The sequence below is a fragment of the Mus pahari genome, chromosome 10 (genome assembly GCF_900095145.1).
Source record: "Mus pahari chromosome 10, PAHARI_EIJ_v1.1, whole genome shotgun sequence".
NCBI lineage: Eukaryota > Metazoa > Chordata > Mammalia > Rodentia > Muridae > Mus > Mus pahari.
In genome coordinates this window covers 32,168,281-32,191,870 of record NC_034599.1, presented here as the reverse complement: position 1 = coordinate 32,191,870, position 23,590 = coordinate 32,168,281, and the positions used below count along the sequence as shown (strand labels likewise).

Sequence of the window (23,590 nt, the reverse complement as noted above, 5' to 3'; positions counted from 1 at the left end):
TCCACACCTGTCGAATATGACTGCAGTTCTTTCCTGTTATCGACCCACTGATTCTGAGTTCAACCATGGGGCTTGCTTTGGCTTTTTTGGCAGCTGAGATGAATATGTCTGTGCCTAGCCTGTGCTGGTTCTACTTGTGTCTTGTATTTCTGTCAGCACCAACAGAGGAAGGTGACTGGGCTAGCCCTCTAGACAAGGCTGAGAACTGTTGTACCAGCTGGTTTTGTGTGTCAACTTGAGACAAGCTGTCATCATCAGAGTGGAAGGAGCCTCAGTTGAGGAAATGCCTCCATGAGATCCAGCTATAAGGCATTTTCTCAACTAGTGACCAGTGGAGGGCCCAGCTCGTAATCAGTGATGCCTTTCCTGGGCTGGTGCTCCTGGCTTCTATAAGAAAGCAGGCTGAGGACACCAGTAAGCAGCATCCCTCCATGGACTCCTTACCAGTGACTGTTCTGACTTCCTCCAGTGATGGACAATGATCTGGAAATGTAAGCCAGATAAACCTTTACTTCTCCAACTTGCTTTTTTTATTTTTTTATTTTTTTATTTTTTTATTTTTTTATTTTATTTTTTTGTCATGGTGTTTCATCACAGCAATAGCAACCCTAATTAGGACAGCTGTAGAACAGAACTGTCCATCTAACAAGCCCAGTTCTGCTTCATCTGAAGCTGAGCTCTGACTAAGCCCCAGAGCTCTTAAGGAGCCCTGGCAGGCACAAACAAGATCACCCAAACCCCAGTTCCTCTGGTATGTGAACTATAATATAAAAGTTATTCTGAACCATAGAATTTGGAAATGGTTTGTGTCAACGTATCTGGTACCAGTGCTTATAAAGTTGTAACGCTCTGCTGGAGGGACAGATCTGAGTGTAACAAAATAAATTTGTAACCACATAAAATGGTATGGATTGAAAGCTAAATTGGTGGTACAGCAATTTGAGTATACATTTCAAATGGACAGTGATTACTGTTGTACAAAGGCATGCCTCATAATATATATAGAAGTTTAAAAAAAAAAAACACAGGCAAAAGCCATATGAGAAACTATCCAAGGAGCCCTGCTTGGATGAAGAACTGTTTCTTTGAGAAGCAATTCTTGAAGAGAATTTTGAGAGAGGGTGCGGTCTACCTGGGAGTTTGCGGGGGGCAGGGTTATGAGGGAAACACAAAGTAGGAAAGACAGCTGGCCAAGTGTGTGAACCCTGTTGCTGTTTGATTCTGTGAATGATGGGAGTCACTGAGTATATGGTGGCTACAGAGCCCTGTGGCTCAGCGGAGAACTTTAAGATGATCAGCCTTAAAGGAATCTCAGTTCAATGAGTCTCACTGAAACTGCTGACATAGTAAAGGTAAATTGTAAAGACAGCAGGGTGACTGGACAGAGAAACTGACTGCCCATGAAGCATTGTGATGTTTGTTAGAATTAGAATTTGGGTATCCACAAAAGTGCACATATTGAAGAACTGATCCCCAGTCCATGGTGCTGGAAAGGAGGTGAAAGAATCTTTAAGAGATGGGGCCTACTAGGAGGAAGTTAAGTCACTGGGAAGTTGATTTCAAAGTGAATATTAAGCTGCCAATCTCTTCCCCCAACCCCCAAGTACCATAAAGTGAACAGGCTTCTCTCTATCTTCTTGTATTTGACCAAAACAGCTGTTCTCCTGTTAAGTTGACTTGTCTCAGGAACTCATTACAGTGGCAAAAGGCTTAATATTTATAACATAGACATGGACATGGACATGGACATAGACAGACAGACAGATCAAGCAACCAAGCCAGACCTTTCTAGTGGGGAAATAATGGGAATGGGAAGCTCAGAAATGAAGCAGACCAACCAGGCTGACAAACACAGGGCTCAAGAGAAAGCATTAAGTGCATAGCTTAGCATCAGTAACATTTGGATTAAGTTTTTGGGATCTAGGGCAACTCACCAAAGACAACTAGAATGTGCAGAAAATATTGTTCCAGAAAGAGCCTGTGAAGAATCAACAGCTAGGGTAGTATCAGCCAATCCATTCACTCATCCTCTTAACAAATGTTTACTCGATTCAGGCACCAACCTCACCAAGAAGATAGAATAGAAAAAACAAATTTGCAACTTTTTTACAAGATCACATTCCAGAGGAGAGACATGACTAATGAACAAAAAAAGATAAATGTGATAATTCACTTTATCATCAAGAAAATAATAGATATACTGAAAAATATATATTATATGTAATATGCATATTACACATATATTATAGAAAAGAGAGAGTTCCGGGGCTGAACAAAAACAACAACAAAGAGAGAGAGTAAGCTATGTGGCTATTGAATCATGTTAGGGAGAATTTTAAGATGATACACTCTGACCTTTATATGACCCTTATATCCTTATATGACATTACATCCTTTGTGATGGGGACCTGAAGCTTGCTTCTCACTAGCAGACTATGGTAATGGGATGTTACTCCTATGATTACATCCTGTAACATGGCAAAGAATGCATTTGCAGATGTAATGTTGCTAACCAGCTGGCTTCAAGATCACCAAAAGGGAGGGAAGCTTGGTGAGCCTGGACAAGTCAAGGGTGCCTTTCAGAGAAGGTCTGGTACCATAGAGTGGCCCTGCTGCCCTTCAGAAATCTGACTGCCATAAGTCCTATAGCAGCTTCAAGAAAATTAACTTTGCCAAAAAATCATGGGAGTTAAACAAGAACCCAAGTCTCAGAGGAGACTCGAGCTCTGCCAGACACCATTTCTGTAACCACGAGCAGAGGCTGTAGCTAAGCCATCTGTGTCCCAGCTCACATCACACTCATGGGAATTGTGAGATAATAAATAAATATATGTTGGATGGTTTTAAGCTGCTAAATATAGTATTATGTAGCAATAGAAAATAAACACTTTGCAGGCAAGAGAAAAAGAATTAAAGAACTTAAAGTCAGAGTACGCCTAGTGTATGTAAGGAAAAAAAATCAGGCGGCCAGTCTGATTCAAATGGAATAGGTAGGGAACATTGAAAAGTTAGGTCAGGGGGTGATGGGAGCAAAGCATACTTTGCCTTGTTAGCATCAGTTGCCGCTCGATTGGGGGAGGGGGGACACTGGAACCTTGACTGATTCACTGAGAATGTGCTAAAGAGGACGAGTCAAGGTAGAAGCAAGGAGGGTTTGGAAGGCTCTGATAAGAGACACTAAGTCAATGGGGGGTCCTGGCTAGTGAAGGGGCAGTGAGGGTAAGTGCTAGACTCTAGACAATGAGCAGTAAGACTGACTACTTCATGCTGAAAGTTGATATGCCCCTCAACCTGCAAAGAACAGAGGCTCCTAGAAGATTCTTGACTTAGTCAGAGTACTGAGAACAAATGGCTATTGAATACCAAGCATAAATTCAATGCCTGTATGAATCCCTCCAATGGTCAGGGAGCATTGAGGAAGAAGCAGAGAAGAATGTAAAAGTCAAAGGAAGGGTATACCTTTAGAGGAATGGACCACTAACTTCCGGTTCTAACACAGACAAAACAAAAAAACTGCAAAATGTTTACATGATCATATTCCAGAGGAGAGACATAACCAGTGAACAAAATAAACAAGAGAGAGCAAGCTATGTGGATACTGAAGCATGTTAGGAAGAATTCTAAGATGATACACTCTATGTGTGTATCTAAGGATACATATACCCTTACATTATATGTGAGTTATACTGGAACTCACAACTCACTATGTCTGTGATTACCTGCACAAGAGCTGTAAAAGACTGGGCTTGTCAACACTATCATAAAATTGGGAGGGGCTCATGGAGCTCCTACCCCACCCCCACCCTTCCATTGAGGATTTATATGTAGTTAACAGTTGATAAGGAGAGTCATTTCCTACAGTGATATAGCTACTGGTAAGATACCCAAGCTCCTATAAGCAAACCTGCACCCATGATTACCGCACTGGGACATGGACACACAAATACACACTCACACACATACACACTCATACATACACATGACATAAAAATAGAAGAGGAGCTACCTGGAAAGAGAAGCAGGATTAGCAGGAGGGGGAGGGGACAAGAAAGAGTAATGGGGTGAATGTGACCAAATTGCTTATGTACATGAAGAAAATGTCCTGATGAAACCTATCATTATATATAACTAGTATACCATAATAAAAGATCAAATAAAAAGGAAGAAAAAAACCTTATCACTACTGTGACACAGTATTTCCTGCTATTTCTTACTTTTTTAGTTTTTTGGTTCCTATGAGCACCCTGTTCTTTGACTGAGACAGCATCTTCTTCCAGGTCCTAGTTCCAACCAATGAAAGACATCCACCTACTCTCTGTCTCTCTTACAAACACAATCTAACAGTAAGTCAGACCACAGTCTGGCCAACATCCAAATTGTCTTTTGACACTATTTCAAAATGTCTGACCCCATCAGGGAAGCTACACAGACTGTTCTATCCAGTCTTACTCATCCTGCTGCCCAGAAAGAAAAAAAAAAAGTCTCACATCATCACATGGCCAGATGAAACTTTAAGGATGTTTTCTGCTTCGTGAGTGACGAGTGTGGCATTAGGAAAGCAGAAACTTGAAACAGTGACAAGTCATAGCCTTGACTATGGCACAGAATTAAAGGAACATTCCAGTTTTCTTGTTAAGATTCTGCCATGCAAATCTGTCTTAACATAGGAAATGACAAACTGTGCTTCACACCAGAATCTCATAGAAACTAAAAGAATGAGGCTGAGGAGACAGCTCAGCCAATACAGGGTTTGTATGCAGTCTGATCACCAGAAATCACATCCCAGCACTGTGGAAGCAGAGACCGCATTCCAGGCTAATGAGTGATTTGATCCAAAAAATGATGGATAGCACCTGACCAACCATACCCAAAAATTGACCTCTGGTCTTCTACATGTAAGTGCATGCACCTGCACCAATACACACACACACACAAAGTTCTAATGAGTTATCCATCTTCTTTCAATGCAAGAACTGCACATGGAACCAGAGTCACCAGCAAGTGACATAATAGGAACAAACCAACAAAGCCACTAGAAACAGCCTAAAGCTCAACATACAATGGACCCTCAAAATGGCAGTTGACTGAGAATTCCCTTCATTGTCCACTGACGGCACTGCTGCACCTTGGCCACGTGGGGGCACCAGCATACTCCACACCAAATGAAATGCTTGTGTTTTTTTCCTAATCTGAAGTACAGCGAAGCTTGGTTCAACCTCCCATGGTGCTTCTTACAAATATGAAGACTAATGAAGATATGTAACTGCCAAACAAAAAACCCCACAAAACTGGTCACATTCAAAAGATGTTACAAATAATAGCGAAGTTTTCAATCTGGTCCTCCAAGGTCCCTTTTAAACCCAGCCTCCAGATCTTCCTTCCCTCATGCTTCCAGCCACCTGTCTATCAGTAACTCTTGAGTGCCCCACCAGCCCTGGTCTCTTCCATGGGCTCCAGTTCTGAATTTTTAACTGTGATCTCGCCGCTGCATTACTTCAAACACCATCTGTCATCTTTCCTAACAAGACAGCTATCCCTGCAGATGTCCTGACTTCTTACAACAATAATAAATGCTAACGCCCAGCATGTTTTCACATAGGTTAAGTCATGCAATACTTAAAATAAGAAAGATGTTTGTTCACAATTACACAGCTCAAAGAGTAAGAATCCCAGATGTGTAACTCCAGACCCAGACCTTGAACCACTATTTTGAGTTGTCACATTGGGTATTTCCCTTTGAATCCACATACTTATATAAATACATATGATAATATAAAAAGTAACTAGCATATTTTTGTTGGTGATAAAGTTAAGGCTAAGGGGTAAGAGGCTTCTGCAAACTGTAAAATTTAAAAGAAAAGACCAGATGCTATGTTTACAAGCATCCAAGTGCATATTTTTCATTCGAACTACATAGTCACCTTCAAACAACCAGTACATGTAAAAAAAAAAAAGTAAGCATTAAGTCATGCTAGGTGGAAGAAAGTCACTAAAAACCCTTTCTGGGGAACAGGGAGTACGCATTTCCCACAAAAGCATTAAGACAATTTCAGATCCACCCAACCTACATAAAGCCAGGATAGGTAGCACACATCAGTGATCCCAGCATTTCTGCAACAAAATGGGAAGCCCACACAAGAAAGTCCCCCAGAAACATGTAGACCAGCTTGCCTGGTGTTTACAGTGGTAAGCAATGGGACCTTGTCTTAAACAAGGAGGAAGGTGAGGACTGGTGCCTGTCCTCTGATTTCTATATGCACACTGTGGTATACACACAAATGCACACCACGCAAACAAACGGCATACAAACACAGACCACATAAAAACACATATACACACACATACCATACAAGCACACACGACACACACACAATTACACATAAGCACACATCACACAAACACATATACACAGAAGCCTTCTTAAGGAGGAATATGGTTAAAAAAAAAAAAAGATGAGGTACAAGAGACAGAGGGTGTTGAATAAAAAGTATCTACAACAGTCACAGGGTAATATCTAAACCATGGCAGTGGCCATTCCACCGAAGGTTGGGCATTCTTTTCCTAACACCTTAATTGTGTAATTTCCTATTCCATAAAAGCCAGAACTCAGCTAGAAAGTCTAAGCATTAAAGATTTCATGAATTTAATTTTGAACTTGGTCCGTGTATTTATTCCTTTTGTCTAAGGATGAACATACAATCTTTCTGACTAGCTTCCTCTAACCAGAAGCGGGGCTTCCTCTCCTGACAGTGTTCTTTCATATTGTGTTGTAAGCCATCATTGGTGCTAACCAACTACATATTAGGAATACAAACCTGACCCCAAAAAACATAGCCACCTATACAACTCACATGTAAACAAAACGAGAGCATAAGAGATTACTAAGAAATCCATTATCTGAGGAAAGGGCACCTAACCCATACTGAATAATCACAAGTAGTTCCCTGAGATCCAAGCAAAGACCTAGGGAAGTGTAAGAAAGAAAAATTGTTTCAAACAAAGGGTATATATGATCCCTGGAAGACAAAGAATATGGTCAATTCTGGAGAGTATGGGGATAACAGCAAGTCAGGGGAATGTGGGGAAGTTAGCACGGTAGTTTGGTCAATCAGTTCGTTAGTAGGTCTAACAATGCAGCAGAGCCAACCTAGGAAATGCACAGCCCTGCTCAACATGGAACCATCTCCATTCTTACATACAGTTGCTAAAGGTACAGTTATACAAATTCATAATTTTAACAAAAAAAAATGGGGATTGGACAAAGCCTTTGAGAAGGTTTTATCTTTTGACCCAGTAATTTCATTTCTGGGAGTTTATCTTATGGCAATAATTAGGCTACAAGAAATCTGTCAGGAAAATAACATGCCATGGTTTGTAAAAGCAAAATAATGAAAACCACTTAGTGCCCATCCATTAAGAACTCATTTAAGTACGTTACAATGCATCCACATTTCAGAATACTTTGTAATCATGACAAATCATGTTGAAGAATAATATTTATTGGCATGAGAAAGGCTTACAATACGATATGAAGAGAAAAAAACAACTACGCACAAACAAACGTCTTTTTTTCTTGAGTTCTCAATGGTCTTAGCTTTGTGGTGGTGGTAGTTGGGACTGGTTTTTGATTTGATTTTTGTTTGGGTGTTTGTTTTGCCTTTTAAAATCTTTCAAGTGAAACTTGGGTGCTTTTATAATAAGAAAGATCCGTTGTTCGTTAACATTTTTGAAGATATAATCATCTCATCAGTAAGTTCATATGAATTAATATACAGCTCAGAGCCAGCACATGCTGTTTGGACAAATGTCGGGCTGCAAATCTCTGTACAGACATGCACACAGTCCACACTCTCCACACGAGCCCATAAACTCCCTTCCTCTGAATACATACCTGGACAAACCCAAATGGAAAAAAACGATCTGTCTGACCCTGGGAGCCATAGTGGAAGGTCTGGCGCCAGTCTTCAATGAGTTCAGGAAACATGCAGGCGTACAGGTCCCTGTTATAATCTGCATTGGACTCTCCTTAAAAAAAAAAAAAAAAAAAACACCAAAATTGGGAGAGGAGTTTGATGTGGTTTTTTAAAATGTCCTCCATTTTTCTTCTCCCACATCCATGCCCTCAGGCGTCAGAGGCTTCAGAAAGCTCCGTGCAAGTGAAAACTTCTAAAGAGCCTGGTCTTTGGGCTTAGTTCTCTCTAGATGTTCCTGGAACTCTTCTACCACAATGGAAACGAACTACAAGTGTGAGCCAACCTGCTAAAGACCAGGCCACCTGAGAATCCCAATGTCCAGCACACTGTCCCCCGTCGATGAATATGAGAGTCGGCCATCCTATGTCCTCCCGACACCAGATAGCTTAGCAGGTAGCCAAGGACACATTGGAGACCCCAGCTGAAGTAGCAGATGGGAGTACCACCCTGCTAACCCAGAGAAAAGAGAGCTAAATAAAATGATAAACTCTCTGGGTTTTGAAACCATTTGCTCCTTGGGGCACTTTGTTATACAGCAAAAAACTAACTGACACCAGTGGAGAAAGGGCAAGCTCACCCTGGTACCACACCACCCCTTTCAAAGTCATGTTTTGCAGTGGATGGATCATGGCGTTCCAGAGGACAGAGTGTTTTGTCGGTCCAGTCACACAAACAGATGGGACATCCCTGAAATCAGCAAGATGAACATAGTCAGCAATCGTAAGACAGTCAGCCTACACATGTTCACTTGGACAAACCTCACACTGAAGCAGCCCAGAGGCAATCCAGTCTTTTGCATTACACTGGAAACTGTGGGAAGAGTCTTGTAATTCCACCAGGTTCTTCTCAGGGAAAGTGTAGCAATCAGTTCTGTGTGAGTCCACAGTGGGCCACGCCAGTTTCCAGATAAGGCCATTAAAGTCAGAGTGAGGGCTGATTTACAAGCAATAAATTCAGGTAACTACTACTCAGCAGACAGACTAGCTTAAATGTGTTGCTTTGGGGACTAATGGCATGATGAGTTTCCATGTAGCTAAACCATTGTATACACACTTAATCCTTTTTGCAAGATAAATTCCCAGCAATGGTATTACTGAGTCAAAACCAGTTCTGTTTTAGCTTTGGATATGGTCCCAGACTTCTCTGTGGAATACATATATGCATTTATCTTTGCAGTAGCTGTAGATGAGAATTCCCACTTTCCTGCTCCATTTGCTTCACTCCCCTCCGTGGAGATCTGAAGGACCTGGCTATAAAATCCCCATCACATACTGGATATGACTTTCCCTCCTACTCTACTAAAAGTCAATCCTTTTCTCCAAACTTAATATCTCCATCCCACCCACACCCAGGCAAACCTTTATCCAAATACCCAAACTATACTAAGAAACCCCCCTCCTCTTCCTCCTCCTCCTTCTCCTCCTCCTCCTCCTCCTCCTCCTTCTAGAAGCCTTCCAAGAGTGAAACAGTGTTCACGAGCACACAGCATACCTATTCATCTCCATTTGCATACAGTATTGGTGTTTGTCTGTCTGTTTGTTTTTCTAACTAGTTCTTTCTCTTCGGAAATATTCTTCCCACCCAGCTTTTCCCAAGCAGGCTTTCATACTCAGCACACTAACATATTTTTAAATATGTATTTATACATTCATTCTTCCTGTCTGGCAGTTTACTTTTGAGGAAAGCAAGCACAGCGGCTAAGAGGAACCCAGGCGTTGGAGCCAGGCTGGCCTAATTTACTAGTCCTGTTCACAAGCCAGGTCCTGAATCTTCTCTGGGACTTGGTGTCTCTTACTGTGGTAGAGCAGCGGCATCTACACTTTAGGGAGGAGTTTCAAGAACTAGATGAACTAGTGCAGTAAAGACCCTAGGACAGTACCCTCCATAGAAAGCTGTCAGCAAGCCCTTAGCTACTGCTGTTACTGAGTTAAACGAATATAAAACCCTCTTGACTTGTTCCCTGTAGTAGCTCATGACAACACTGACCCTGTGCCTGAATGGACTCCATTCACTCAAGACAAATGTGGGCATTCAGCACATACTTACCTCCTAAAAGGACACGAGGACTCCTCACTGCTCCATTCATTCCTCATGGGCTTTATCTCGGGCTGACCGACTCTTTCATCCCTTGTATTAGGGACGCCACAGGCTTTCAGTGTCCTTCCAGATGACCAGACTTCAATGTGTGTCCCACCCCAACTAGAGGAGACCAGCCCAATGGGATATTGCAGAGTGTCATACAGGTAACGCCCAAAGAGCCAGCACACTGCAGACATGTAAGTGAAATTTCCATGGCCCAGGTTCCCTGTGCAGAGAAACAGTTACAGGGAAAGTCAGGAGAAAAGAAGAGGGATGCCAACTGGAGCTGTGGCGTAAGTGGAGCCAGCAGTGGATTCCTTTCTAAGACCTTCAGATGCAGGGTAAGATGAGGGCTAAGGACAAGATATAGCCCACAATAAAGCATGACTTCCAAAGCTCCCCTAAGGAGAAGCAGCTTTTCCACAGGGGAAAATTACAGGGTTCATGACAGTTTCCCGTGATTGCTCTTCAGTTTGCTTGTTTGTTTGTTTGGGTTTTTTTCAGTTGCTCAAACTGCTTTTTGCCATAATGAGGAAACAAGAGCTCTCAGTCTGGCATGGAGGCAAATGGAAAAAACTGTGTCGTAGTCTGAATATAAATAATTCACTTACATTATCAGGGATCCAAAACTCTAAGCAGGTTTTGGGGAACCCCAGCCCCTCAAGCACATCAGAGTCCAGGAACACTAAGTCCTCCTCAGTAGATAAGTGGTACAAAGCCTGTAAGGTCTCTTTTTCACTTTATATTCCCATGCCACCCTCACTTAAGGGAGGCAGCCAGTAGGTAGAGAGAAGATATGGGGTTTTTTTTTTTCTGGGTGATGTTATGATCAATTCCATAGCTGAAGTAATGAAAATATGGACACGTAAGTGCTGAGGAATGCAGCAGAAAGGGAGACACAGCAACCATAACCAGTTTTGCTTTCACCAGTCTAATTTATTTCAACTGTTCATACTGCCCAGGATCTAACACAAGCTGGTGTATGTGAGCTCCATACTAGAGGAAGTTGATGAGGGGAGGGGAAGATGGAAATACACATAGAGACGGGATCAATTCAAATTAGTACTTAGTAAAAGTCTACTATACACGAGGCACTTGGAAAGGATCCAAACTCAAGAAGTGAAATAGGAGAAAATCAAATCGATTTCCGACAAATTAGAATTAACTAAGCACCTACAATGTATCCAGAACTACACAGTGGTTGAGATACAGCAATGAAAGAGACACAAAGAGTCTCCCCTCATAAATTCTAAAGCTTACTGAATAGGTCAAATGATGAGCTAAATAAAATAAATGGCAAAGTATCTTAAGGGATATGAACAAGTTTTAGCTGGAGTTAACAACAAAGAAGAGCTAGTCAACGAAGTTCAGTCAAAGCCTGGTTTAGACTGACACCCTCCCTCTCTATGCAGAACCTATTACGTCACTTCCTGTAATATGAAGTTCAGTGTTTCCCTCTGTGGTGGTCTGAATAAGACTGGGCCCCATAGGCTCATTTATTTGAATGCTTAATTATCAGTTAGTTGAACTGTTTGGCAAAGATTAGGAGATGTGGCCTTGTTGTAGAAGGTATGTCACTAAGAGTGGGCTTTGAGGTTTCAAAAGTCCCTGCCAAGCCCATTCTCACTCATTCTCATCCTCCCTCCCTCCCTCCTTCCCTCCTTCTCTCCCCCGCTTCTTCTCCCCCAACCCCTTACAAATGTAGCTGTCAGCTACATCTCCAGTACCACGCCTACCTGTGACCACATCTCCTGCCATGATGATAATAGACTAACCCTCTGAAGCTGTAAACAAGCCCCCAATTAAATATCATCTTCTACAGGTGGCCTTGGTCATGGTATCTCACAGCAATGGAACAGTATTTCTATTAGTTCTGGAGGGACTTCATCGCATTCATAACTGTGTCTCTAATGTCTAGGATATAATCATAGGAAGCATGTGTATGTTATTGTTAGGTGGCAGTGAGTAGTTAGTTAAAGGAAGACCTACTAACTAATAGGTAGAGGAGAAAGGTAACTAAAAAGGATAAAGAGTGGTTAGGAAAACAGAGGATAGACAAGGATTTGTTTATTTGTATGTAAAGTATGTGTCAAGATGTGCAAGTATGTATGTGCACATATGTGGAAACCAGAGGTCAATGTCAGGTGCCTTCCTCAGTCATTCTCTACCTTATTCATTCATTCAGTCATTCATTTTAAAATTGCCTCTCACTATTTATTCAGCTAGGCTGGCTGGCCAGTAATCCCCAGAGATCACTTTGTGTCAGTCTCCCCTGTGATGAAATTACAGATATATGCTGCCACATCTGACTTTTAAATGAGTGCTAGGGTTCTGAATTCAGGTCCCGGTGCTTACATGGCAAGCCTTTACCTACAGAGTGAACTATGTTTTCCCAGGTAGTGGTGGTGGTGGTATCTGCCTCTAATCCCCTGTAATCTCCTTTATTCCTAGCACTTTGTAGGTAAAGGCAGGCAAATGCCAGTTTAATCTAAAGGAAGGGAGGAAGGAAGGAAGGAAGGAAGAAACAAAGGAAGAAAGCAAGAAGCAAGTAAAGCAAAGCAAAACAGACCAAAACAAAAAAGAGTGAACCCTGTGGAGTCAGGAGAAGAATGAAACAAAAGATAGTCCACAAACTGTGAAGCCAGTGATGACGCTTGCTGAGAAGGGGGCTGGTTGTATTTGCCTTTGTCTTGTTTTGTGGAAATAAAGAACAAGGCTGAACCTTCATAGCAGGCACTGTGTGTCTATCTGTCTACTTGCTGTTGTGTCCTTGGACTAGTGCACACCCTGCTGTGGAGGAGGCAGAGCCATGAAATACAGATTCTGTGTTTCTCTCATAGAGAAAAATGGAGAATAAAACCCGAGGGAAGACAGAAGGTCCTGAAGAGAGCTGGAGAAGATCTTGGTTCACTTGGAGAGGACAGTGAGATGTCCTCAGACACAGGCAGGGGAGTGGGAGAACACAGAGGGTTACCATGATCAAAGAAGACCCAGACCCACCTCATGTTGAACAGCATCCATACTGTTCTTAAAAAAAAAGAAAGAAAAGGAAAAGGGAAAGGGAAAGGAAAAGGAAAAGGAAGTGCCATTTCCTGAACTCAGTAGAGAAGATTCAGGGTGGATTCTTGGGAAGAAAAATCTAACAGTGATCATCAGGAATGGGATAGAAATTCAAAAGAAATAAAAGGATACTTCTGTAATAATAAGTAGAATCAAATTCAGGGGCTACAGGTTCTACTTAAGTCACTAACCCATTGCCTAAAGGAAGCCATGCTGAGGCACTCCTGTACCTGCAGTGGGCTTGGACCACGACAGGTCAACCTTAGTAAGGTCATCCAGCTCCTCCTCTGATTCGGTGAGGGAGACAGAGAAGATGCGCACAGACTGGTAGGCGGCAGTGTCGGACAACTCCTTTGAGGCGTTAAAGATCTAGAGGAGAAATCAGAGGGTCCATTAATCTGATAGAGAGTAAACTGCCTTGCAGCTTCTCGGTAAACACATCTTCTGATCCACAGAATTCCTTCTGACTCTTGGATATGTGGAGAATAAGTGAATAACCAAAATCAGTAATAGACTGTATTGAACACCTGGATCTAGGAATTTTTTTCCAATAGAGACAATGAGATGAATCACATTCCAGAAGACAGCTCACAAACAATGAAACCTGTGATCTTCCACAGAAGGTCTATCCTGGACAAGAACAGCGGTAGAAGGATGAAGCTAAAGAACACTATGAATTACATCACTATCTTTTTTCCCTATGATTCTGGGGACTGAACCTAGGGCCTAGTGAATACCAGGTAAACCCTTAACCACTATGCTATATCTCACAACCCATAGATTACTTTAACTTAAAACTAAGGAACTTGTTCCTCTCCTAATGATATCTGATAAAATAATGCATTTGAATTAACAATGGTATTTAGGGAATCTCTGCGGAGACAACATAAAAGAGGTCATGACTTATGTAATCTATATACCATACCAAAAAAAAAAACACAACAACAACAACAACAACAACAACAAAAAACAGATCCCAAAGAAATGTGGAAACTAGGTTATTCCCACCTCAGTCCTGGAGAGCAGTTCCCAGGGAAACTGAGGTAATCTGAAAAGTGACGTCCAGGGAAAAGCTTCTGACAGAGAGAAATGTGTCTGTCCAAAGAAACCACATTTCCTCCAGCCACTTCATGATGACACAGTGGTCTGGGGTTATTCTGGGCAAGAATGTGTGCATCATACTGAGTGACTTACTGATTAGGTCTGTTAAGCCCCATTCCACTATTAGGATACCACTATTTCCTTTCACCTTGGTTTCCTACATTGTCATTGGGGTTACTGTTGTTGGGTTGTTGAATTGTTTTGGGTTATTGCTGGGTTATTGTTGTTGGGTTGTTGTGTTATTGTTGTTGTTTTAAAAAAGAATAGATGAGCAATATCTTGATTTGCTTTTGTATTTGTGTACATGTTTTCTCTTGAGTCCTCTCTTCTCCCCNCCCCCCCNCCCNCCCCACCACACACAGCAGTCCAGCTAAACAAAGGACTAAAAGGATCGTCAAGAAGCCCAGTTAGGATTGGCTTTGGGGAACAGGCTCTCCAGCTGAGTCCGGCAGCCACTGCAAGGCACAGGAGGCAAGAATACATTGGCCTCCAGCCACAGAATCTGCATCTGCTTTGCCTTCCCTCCCACCCACCGCAGAGAATACAGCTGGCCTTCCAACCCACGGTACAAGAAAAGAGAAAGGATAAAGCAGCCAGGGTGCCCCACAGCATTTCACTGAAATATGCTGCCCCCAGAATCTGACTTGACCACAGTGCCGGCAGGCTGCAGCCAACTGCATAACCACATGCAAATGAAATTGCTCTTGGGTCACTGTGGGAGCCACAGCCTGATGTGCCTCCTGGGTGGCAGCAACTCCAGCTGGTCAAGGTCTACAAAGTCAGGACAGAGATTACACACGGTCCCAGGAAAATTCCATTGGAAATCCTAATCTGTCTTCAGGATCTTATCTGTCAGATTTCATGGAAAATAGATGGTGAAGAGAAACAAGCTGATGTGCTCACGGTGTACTCTGGCAGGGAAATTATTTTTCAGCAGTTAAGTACCTGTAAAAAGTCACCTCCTTTGAAATTCAGCTCTGCACTGAGCACGAAGCATCGTATGTTGCTTCCATGGGAACGGTGGATGAAGCTGCTTTCATTCTCTCCACCCACACCAGCTTCCGCACTGCCTGGGAACGCAAGCAGCTCATAGCAATGAGCCGCCAGCTTGGGGAGGGAGGATGGGAAACATGCCTCATCCCTAAGTGTGCCCGAGTACTGCAAGGGCAGTGCAGTCAGGGTGGCTGGCATTCTCCTGTATTGTTACCAGCGCGTGGCACTGGATTCAAAACATTAGCTGGAAGGCTTCCATCGTTTTTTCATATTTGCCAGAACCGGAAAGCTGGGTGTTAACAAAAAGAGGGTGGGGGAAATTCCTGCTGTACCTGATGACAATTGCGTCTGAAATTGGTCCCCTTTCCCCAACAGCACTGTCTTTTGATGGAAGCATTTCCTCTGGGATATTGGCAGCAAATTTAGGAATAAAGAGATTTCAGGAAGATTTTCATTTAAATGACACTTGGTTTCCCTGCTGATGAAAGGGAAGCCTTACTCCATCTGCTGAGATCGGATTTCATCTCGTCAAACACCTCAGTGTAATTATTTCCCTACCAAGTATTTAAATGAGGATGTAAATGAATACCAAGGTATTTGAAGTCATTAGCACTGCCTGGGCTGAGGGAGAGCACCACCATCTCTCAAGGGACCAGACCATTCCCCATCAAAGCAGCTGCGCACCAGTGTTCATTTTGTAACCTTTATACCACATTCTTGAATTAATGAAGACACGTCAAGAATCTATTTCCCTCTGAGAATGTTAGCATGGAGCCTGTAAGGGGGAAACAAGGTGTGTGTGTGTGTGTGTGTGTGTGTGTGTGTGTGTGTGTGTGTGCATGCGCAAATGTAAATGTGTGTGCATGCCCACACTTATGGCAGACATCTAGTTAGTAATTTAGTAATTAACATGGAAGAGTTTGGAGATTTTGTACCTTCTTTCAACACCGACTAAATCAGTTCTAAGGTTGAGGTAATAACTGTAAATAAGCCACCACCACACTTCTAAAAGCCTGCCCTTGGGATGTCATTCCTTTCCCTCCCTTCCATATATCAATCTCTCCGTATGTAAAATAAAAAAGAGGGGAGGGCCAAGTGGTTGAAAATTTGGGCTTCTTGTCTGATATTGGCCATCTTTTCCTAAGCCTCACTAGAAATATCTGAGACCTACCCTGAGGTGGCAGATGAACATTTAGACTTTCCTCCATTTATAAACATCTCACTTGGTGTTATAAATAACACTCAGCTTTAAAATTCCATCTTACCCTAACAACAAGATGGGCATACAATCTGCCATTTCCTTCTTTGAATGTGAAAAGGGGTAGGTTATAGTGAGAATCTTACCTCCTCAAAATGGCACACGGAGGGAGGAAGGGGAAAAAGAGACAAACACTGTGCTCCTGTGCTTATGTGTGCTGGGAATTTGTACAGGGAAAGGAGCAAAAGCAGGGGGGCTGTGATGCATTTTTCCTACCGAGAAATAAGGTTCTGCAAACTGTTAAAAGACTGGAAATGTGGCTTCTGGTACTATCAGCACCTAAAATACTGCCTTGCAAACTAAGTGCCTCATTGAGAGAGAGAGAGAGAGAGAGAGAGAGAGAGAGAGAGAGAGAGAGAGAGGTAACACATATATTTCAGATGGAATCTCGCTTCTGTTCCCCTCCATCTCAGAGCTCTCAGCCCTGACTTAATTCAGAAGATGCTGAAGAAAAAATTCCAGGCAGAAAGAATGTGTTTACGCTTAGCAATCAAGCTCTGATTTAGCTTGACAGAAAATGGGATGGGATCCTTGGCATAGCCTGCGATTGAGAAAGTTACTATATAGATATAAACAGATCTGGTCCATGCCTTTCTGTGGAAACACAGAAGTACAATTAAAGCATGAAGGAAAGCACTGCTTTCTCTAATGAGTTAACAGCAGTTCCTCTTCTGTACAAAGCCATGCTTTCTAGCACGGTAAAACCTCACATCCATGTCTAGTCAAACATGCCAACAAGGTCCAGGCCAAGTCTAGCTTAATAGGCATTTCAATTCAAAATACTTCTATATAGTTAACAAAGGAAGTAAGAGCTCACAAAATTAAAAAGATCTATATTACAGAAATTTGGATTTTCAAATTAGAAAACTGGATAAAATGATATATAGATGTGTGTGTGAAAATCTTTTGGGTTTCCTTTTTTTTTTTTTTTTTTTTATAGGGTTACACTGTGTCCCTGGGAAAGATTCAATATGTTTGTCTGTCCTTAAATTTTCGAAAAAGGATTAGTTACAATTAGGTCGCAAGTATTATCTTATTTGTAAGGGGGTTAGGTGTTTTATTCATTTTCTGTTTTCTTTCTTTTCTTTATTTTTTNTGGAACTCACTCTGTAGACCAGGCTGGGCTCAAACTCAGAAATCCACCTGCCTCTGCTTCCCGAGTGCTGGGTTGATTAAAGGCGTGCGCCACCAGGCGCCACCACGCCCAGCTTAATAATAGGTTTTCTTAAAGGGAATAATGAAACTACAAAGAATAAAAGCTATAGAAACAAAACAAGAAGGCTTAAAGCATATAAAAGTACTCTAGTTTATATTTTCTTAAATTATTTCTTTTTATTATTATGTGCATTGATGTTTCGCATGCATGTATGTCTTTGGATCCCCTGGGACTGAAGTTATAGACAGGTGTGAGCTGCCATGTGGCTGTTGGACCTGGGTCCTCTGGAAGAACAGCCAGTGAGTGATCTTAACCACCGAGCCATCTCTCCAGCCCATCTAATTTAAACCTTTATCAAAGACAGAAATGAAAGGAAACCGTGGTTTGGTTGTTCAGATTCCTCAACCTCAAACTCAAATAGTTCTCAAAAACAGGGAAATGGATAGTCAAGAAAGGCAAGCAAAGATAAATCAGCATGGATGATAGAGCTAGGGATAGCAGTAACCTTTAACCTTTTTGGGGAGAAAACCTAGTAAGTATATAAGCACAATTAGTGCCAAACAACAGCTTCTTTAGATTGTGAAATCAAATTATTTAAAGTGCTCAGATTGGATCCTACACATGATAAGTTCTTAGTGAACAGAAGCAGCCTTCCTTCTCCTTATTACTCCTTTTCCTTCTCCTTCATTATCACCAACACCGATTGTAGCTGGGATGCTCCATTACCTGTAAAACAGTCATCTGCATGTTACTCTGCCCACTGCAAAGCCAGACATCTCCAAATAAGACATCATGGACTCTTAGGGTGAAATTCATTGTCCCCAAAGTCTGTTGCGCCATCACTTCAAAAGGTCCCCCAGGCTTCATAGGGTCCAGTACCACCATCCAGGTGTTGGAGGGTTCTGAAACAAAAACAGACTTCAAGGGGTTAATCAACCAACCACCTAAAGTAGAATTAAACACCAACCGCACCTCATTCGTGGCTAAGCTCAGGCTCTGTGACAAAGTGTATGCAACTCTATAAAGATTGGCCAAATTCCAGGCAAGGGGGTAGAGCTGTTGAGAACAGCAGCCTTTTTATCCCTAATCTGTACCAATCCATTCTTATTTTTAACTAAGGCGTTTACAAGAAAAATTAGTTACCCAGTTATAAGCCTAAATTAGGAGAGACAAAAATACACATAGATTAAAATTCAAGGATAGTTAGTTGACAAGAAAAAAAAAAACCCATAAAACAGAAATTCTCATTACACCATCCAACTGTCAACATTACCATAATCTAATCTTTCTGATTTACACAGCATCCCAAACTAACTTGCAATTGTCCAATTGCACGTAAGCACAGGTTCAGAAAAGCATTTCTAATCTGAATCTTTCTTTTACTAAGGGTCACCCTTGCCATCTATCGCTACCTCCTTCCAAATTGCTAACAAGCATCAACGGTCAGTGGCACTGGGTTCTCCCATCAGTGGACAGGTACATGGAGAAACAGGCACATCAACAAGTAGTAGGAAGCATATAAATTGATCGTAGTGAAAAGGACATTTTAACTGGCTCCATCGAATATTTCAGAGTAGCATACAAGACTTGAGGTTCTGTGACGCCACTAAGAAATGAGAAGCCATGAAAGACCCTATTTTAGACATTCATAGCTTGCTTCTTAGAAGCCACACCTCCCGGGGCCCTTCTTCTCAGCCACTGGATCACTGCTGTCAATGTCATACACAGAGACTTAGGAAAAAAAAGAACCAGAAAACGGGAAAACACTGGAGCAATGAAACAGGAGCCTAAAAAAGGCAGAGAAAGAAAGTTTAACACAAAAATGTCAAACATAATCTGGCATATCGGTGGCCATCACACCAATGTAAATCCAAAGGAAAAGAATGAGGAGACCAGTAAATAGAGCATTGTAATGTTATTGCCCTAACCTATGAGAAGAAATAATTATAGAAATACCATCTGAGTGTGTACTCCATGCTGGACACTGTCCAAGGTTCCTTCCAGCCAGCAACAACTAAGCAGAAGCAGGAAATGTCCAGATGAGCCCTTGCAAATTAGTGAAAACTGAAGTCTCAAAGGTTGCCTGAAGTGCTGGAGGAAATGTCTAAATGTTTGGTCCTCTGAAGAGCGGTACTAGCTGAGCCTGGAACTCTGCCTCCAGAAGGTCAGCTAAACCCAGGACCATGCGCTCATGATTGCATTTCTCTGACCAGTAAGCCAGGCATCAGCATATAAAATGCAAAATTCAACCTAAAGCAGAAAAATCACTGTTTTGGAAACAGTGGGCAGCTAGTACAGATTGTGTGGCACAGGTGTGATGTGCTCCGTATGGCTCACACTTATGAACAGGCAGACGTTCCAATCTGTCCTAATACGGGCTTGCCAAGGTCTTTCCAGGCTTCCTGCACTGACACACCTTACTAAGGCTCTGTCCTTCCACCAGCAGCACTGTTCATGTGTGCTGATGGGGTCAACTGCCAGAGAACCTAACACAGGACTAGTTCTTAGCCTCCTGTATTCATCTAGTGCATTCAGAGCTATTAATTGGGTATTTTCCCTTAGCTTTTTCAACACACATGGCTAGTGACAAAAACTCTCCCCAGCACTTCCAACAAGTGTGCATGTCTATGGTGGTTTGAATAAGATTGGCCCCCAAGGAATTAAGGAGAGGAATTAGGAGGTGTGGCCTTGTTGGAGTAGGTGGAGCCTTGGAGGAATTGTGTCATTGGGTTTGGACTTCTGGAGTTTCAGTGTTCAGCAAGGCTCAAGTCTCTCTCTTCCTTCTGCCTACCAACCCAGATATAGATCTCTCAGCTCCTTCTCCAGCAACATGTCTGCCCATGTGCTACCATGCAGCCCGCCATGAAGACAATGGACTAAACCTCTGAACTTGTAAGCCAGCCCCACCCAAGTAAATGTTTTCCTTTATAGAGTTGCCACGGTCATGTGATCTCTTCAAATAAAACCCTAACTAAGACAATGTCCAACAACAAAAAAGACAGAAAAGGAAAGTGGCAAAGCAGCGGCACCATTTCACGACAGCCAGAAAATGAACACGCTCCTGGTAAGGCCTAGAACCTGAGGAAAGCTGAACCTGGAAAATGAGTCTTGATTCCAACATCTTTTGTACCAGAGGAATTTGCCTTCAACTTCTCAAAAAGCTTCCTTCTTGGCTAGCTAGCCTAAGGTCTTTGGTGTCTAGCATTTTTCCTCTCCCATTTAAGAAAAAGAAAAATATGCCCTGACACAATGCTTTAAAGCAGGAGAAACTTGCACTGCAGAGAATTCACTGATGGGCACATGAGCTCAAGAGATAACTCATACAAACTATAGGATTCTATATGTATACTATCTGCAGTAAGTATAGCCCTGTGATGTCTTAGACCAAGGGCAAGGGTGGGATTGTAAAGTCAGAAGCCACCACGTTCCATGAGGAAAGTTAGTCTTTGGATCGTCAGTTCAGAACAGGCATGGTGAGGAGCATGCCATAGGGCACTTAAGAGCTTTTAGAATGACAGCCCATCAAGTCTACTAGGATGAGCTCAAATAGTAATTCTAAGCCCCCAACTATAAAGCTCACCATCACTGATTTCAGCAACATCCAGTGGGCTTGCTGCTGGTTCTTGGCCTTCTGAGCCACAGCTGCTCTGGTCCTGCCTTATAAACAGTAGTCATTTGCTACCTGTTACCTCTTTGGCCAGTCCAGGCCCAGGTTTCTCTAAGTTTTCATTTTCACTGTATTCAAACCTCTGTGTTCTTACATTCTTTCTTCTACCATCTAGGAATATCAATCTCCTGCCGTCATTTTACCACTACTTAGCCTACAAACATTTTGCCAAGCATACCATCAAGTAAATGACAAAAATGAACTCCAACCCTGGGCTATGCTGATAAGAAGGCCATGCTTCATGTTTTCACATGTAATGGCATGTCTGGTGGTTTGCCTCTGACAACTGATTTATATATTACAGCCTAGGGCATACACAAAGAAAGAGCTGTCTGTCTCTCTTTTCTCTCTGTCTTCCCCAGTTAACTCAAGATGCAAACCACTATCACAAGGACAAAATGAAAATAATTTGTTCAGAGACATGATTAGTCATAAAGTACTTTCTTGCTTTTCTTCTTATTAATCAAATCAAAGGTTATCTTTTTCAGGTTATTGTGATGAATATCAAGAAGGGGAGGGGGTACCCATGGCCTTTATCTTCCTAAAAGGAAAACCTAGGGCTCACAAGAAACAGCTTTCTTCACTTCTCCACACAGAACCCTGACTTTTCATCAGCTAAAACATGATCCTGTGGCTTTTAAATGTGGCTTGAAGGTGAAGGATGCCTTACTGCCTAAACCATCCCTTACCACCTACATTTATTTTATAGCTTACAATTCAAATCTATCACCACCAAACAAGAATGAAATAAAAAGTAAATGCCTTATATGAGTAAAACTGCTTATGAAAATGATATAAGCCATAGCATGTTGTGGCAGATACACCTTAGGGTGGGTTCTAAAGTTATAGCCTTTTATTATTCTTTCTCCTCTGGAACAAACAGAATCTGTAACTTGTATTCAATAGTTCTACATCAGAGGAGAGGGGAAATGTTCCTCTTGAGACTTGATTATGTTATATGGGAAGGAAGGAGGAAAGTCTACGGCATCTCAGTCACAATGACTATCATTAAGAAAACAAATGACGGGGCTTGTGAGATGGCTCAGTGGGTAAGAGCACCCAACTGCTCTTCCGAAGGTCCGGAGTTCAAATCCCAGCAACCACATGGTGGCTCACAACCATCTGTAACAAGATCTGATTCCCTCTTCTGGAGTGTCTGAAGACAGCTACAGTGTACTTACATATAATAAATAAATAAATCTAAAAAGAAAAAGAAAAAGAAAAAGAAAAAGAAAACAAATGACATCTGATACTGGTGAGGATGTAGGGAAGGGGAACCTTTATTTACTACCAATAAAAATATAAACCGACTAAACAACTATGAAAATTAATGTGCAGCCAGCCTGGTCTATAGAGCAAGCTCCAGGACAGCCAGAGCCACACAGACAAATCTTGTCTCAAAAACAACAACAGAGGATAAGTCAGGCAAGGGGAGGAGGAAGGGCAGGGGGTGAATATGAGCAAAATACAATGATACATATGTGTGAAATGCCAATAATTAAACCCATAGTTTCATATGCTTTCAAAAGTAGACTGGGGGTATAGCTTAGCAGATAGAATACTTGCCTAGCATGTTTAATTCAGTCCCCAGCACTGTGTAGCCTGGGTGTGGTGGTTCATTCCTATGAGCCCACCCTTTAGGGAATAGAAATAGAAGAACCAGAACTTCAATGTAACTCTCAGCTACAAGAAAAAAAAACTAGGCACTAAGCATAGGCAGTTTTGGAATTCTTCACATTCAGTATATCTCACAGATCACAAAGAGAGGCTGGAGAGATGGCTCAGCTGTTAAGAGAACACGCTGCTCTTGTAGTAGACCTGAGTTTAGTTCCCAGCATCCACTCTTCTACATCTTTATCCCTTCCTCAAAGAGACCACTTTATTCTCACCTTGAACCTTCATCCTCACAGCTACACTCCCAGGTCAAGGCCTCATCATGTGTGTCTGTATATCATAAGAGCCTCCTAACAGCTCTATCAACCCTATCTGGTGACTGCCAAACCCTATTAGTCTGCTCATGTGCTTTTATTGCTTAAAGTCTACAGATCCAGGATTTAAATGCTTCAGCAGAGATGAACAAGCTGCCATACTGGCCCCTCTCCTGTCAGCCACCATCAGTCACTTAGCCCAGTGTCCCAGACCAACCTACCTCCACGGGATTTCTCCAGTGTTACTGATGTGCCTGTGTCTATGTCCAGGATGTTTTCTCTTTCAAAATCAGCCTTAAATTAAGTCCATTACTCTACTACCTTGCTAAACTTGAGCTCTCTATTTTTCTCTCCCTCCCCCTCCCCCTCCCCCTT

At 42.1% G+C, this 23,590-nt stretch overlaps 1 protein-coding gene across 3 annotated transcripts in view; it reads right to left on the bottom strand.

Moving 5' to 3' along the window:
• Siae (sialic acid acetylesterase) overlaps positions 1-23,590 on the bottom strand; it is a 35,776-nt gene that overhangs the window by 5,137 nt on the left and 7,049 nt on the right. For all 3 annotated transcript variants that reach the window (XM_029543240.1, XM_029543241.1, XM_021207562.2), the window contains exons 3-7: positions 18,347-18,522; positions 13,343-13,481; positions 10,020-10,278; positions 8,551-8,660; positions 7,892-8,025 (exon numbers count right to left, since the gene is read on the bottom strand). In XM_029543240.1, coding sequence (XP_029399100.1) covers positions 7,892-8,025; positions 8,551-8,660; positions 10,020-10,278; positions 13,343-13,481; positions 18,347-18,522 — 818 coding nt within the window. The remainder of the gene's footprint in view (positions 1-7,891; positions 8,026-8,550; positions 8,661-10,019; positions 10,279-13,342; positions 13,482-18,346; positions 18,523-23,590) is intronic.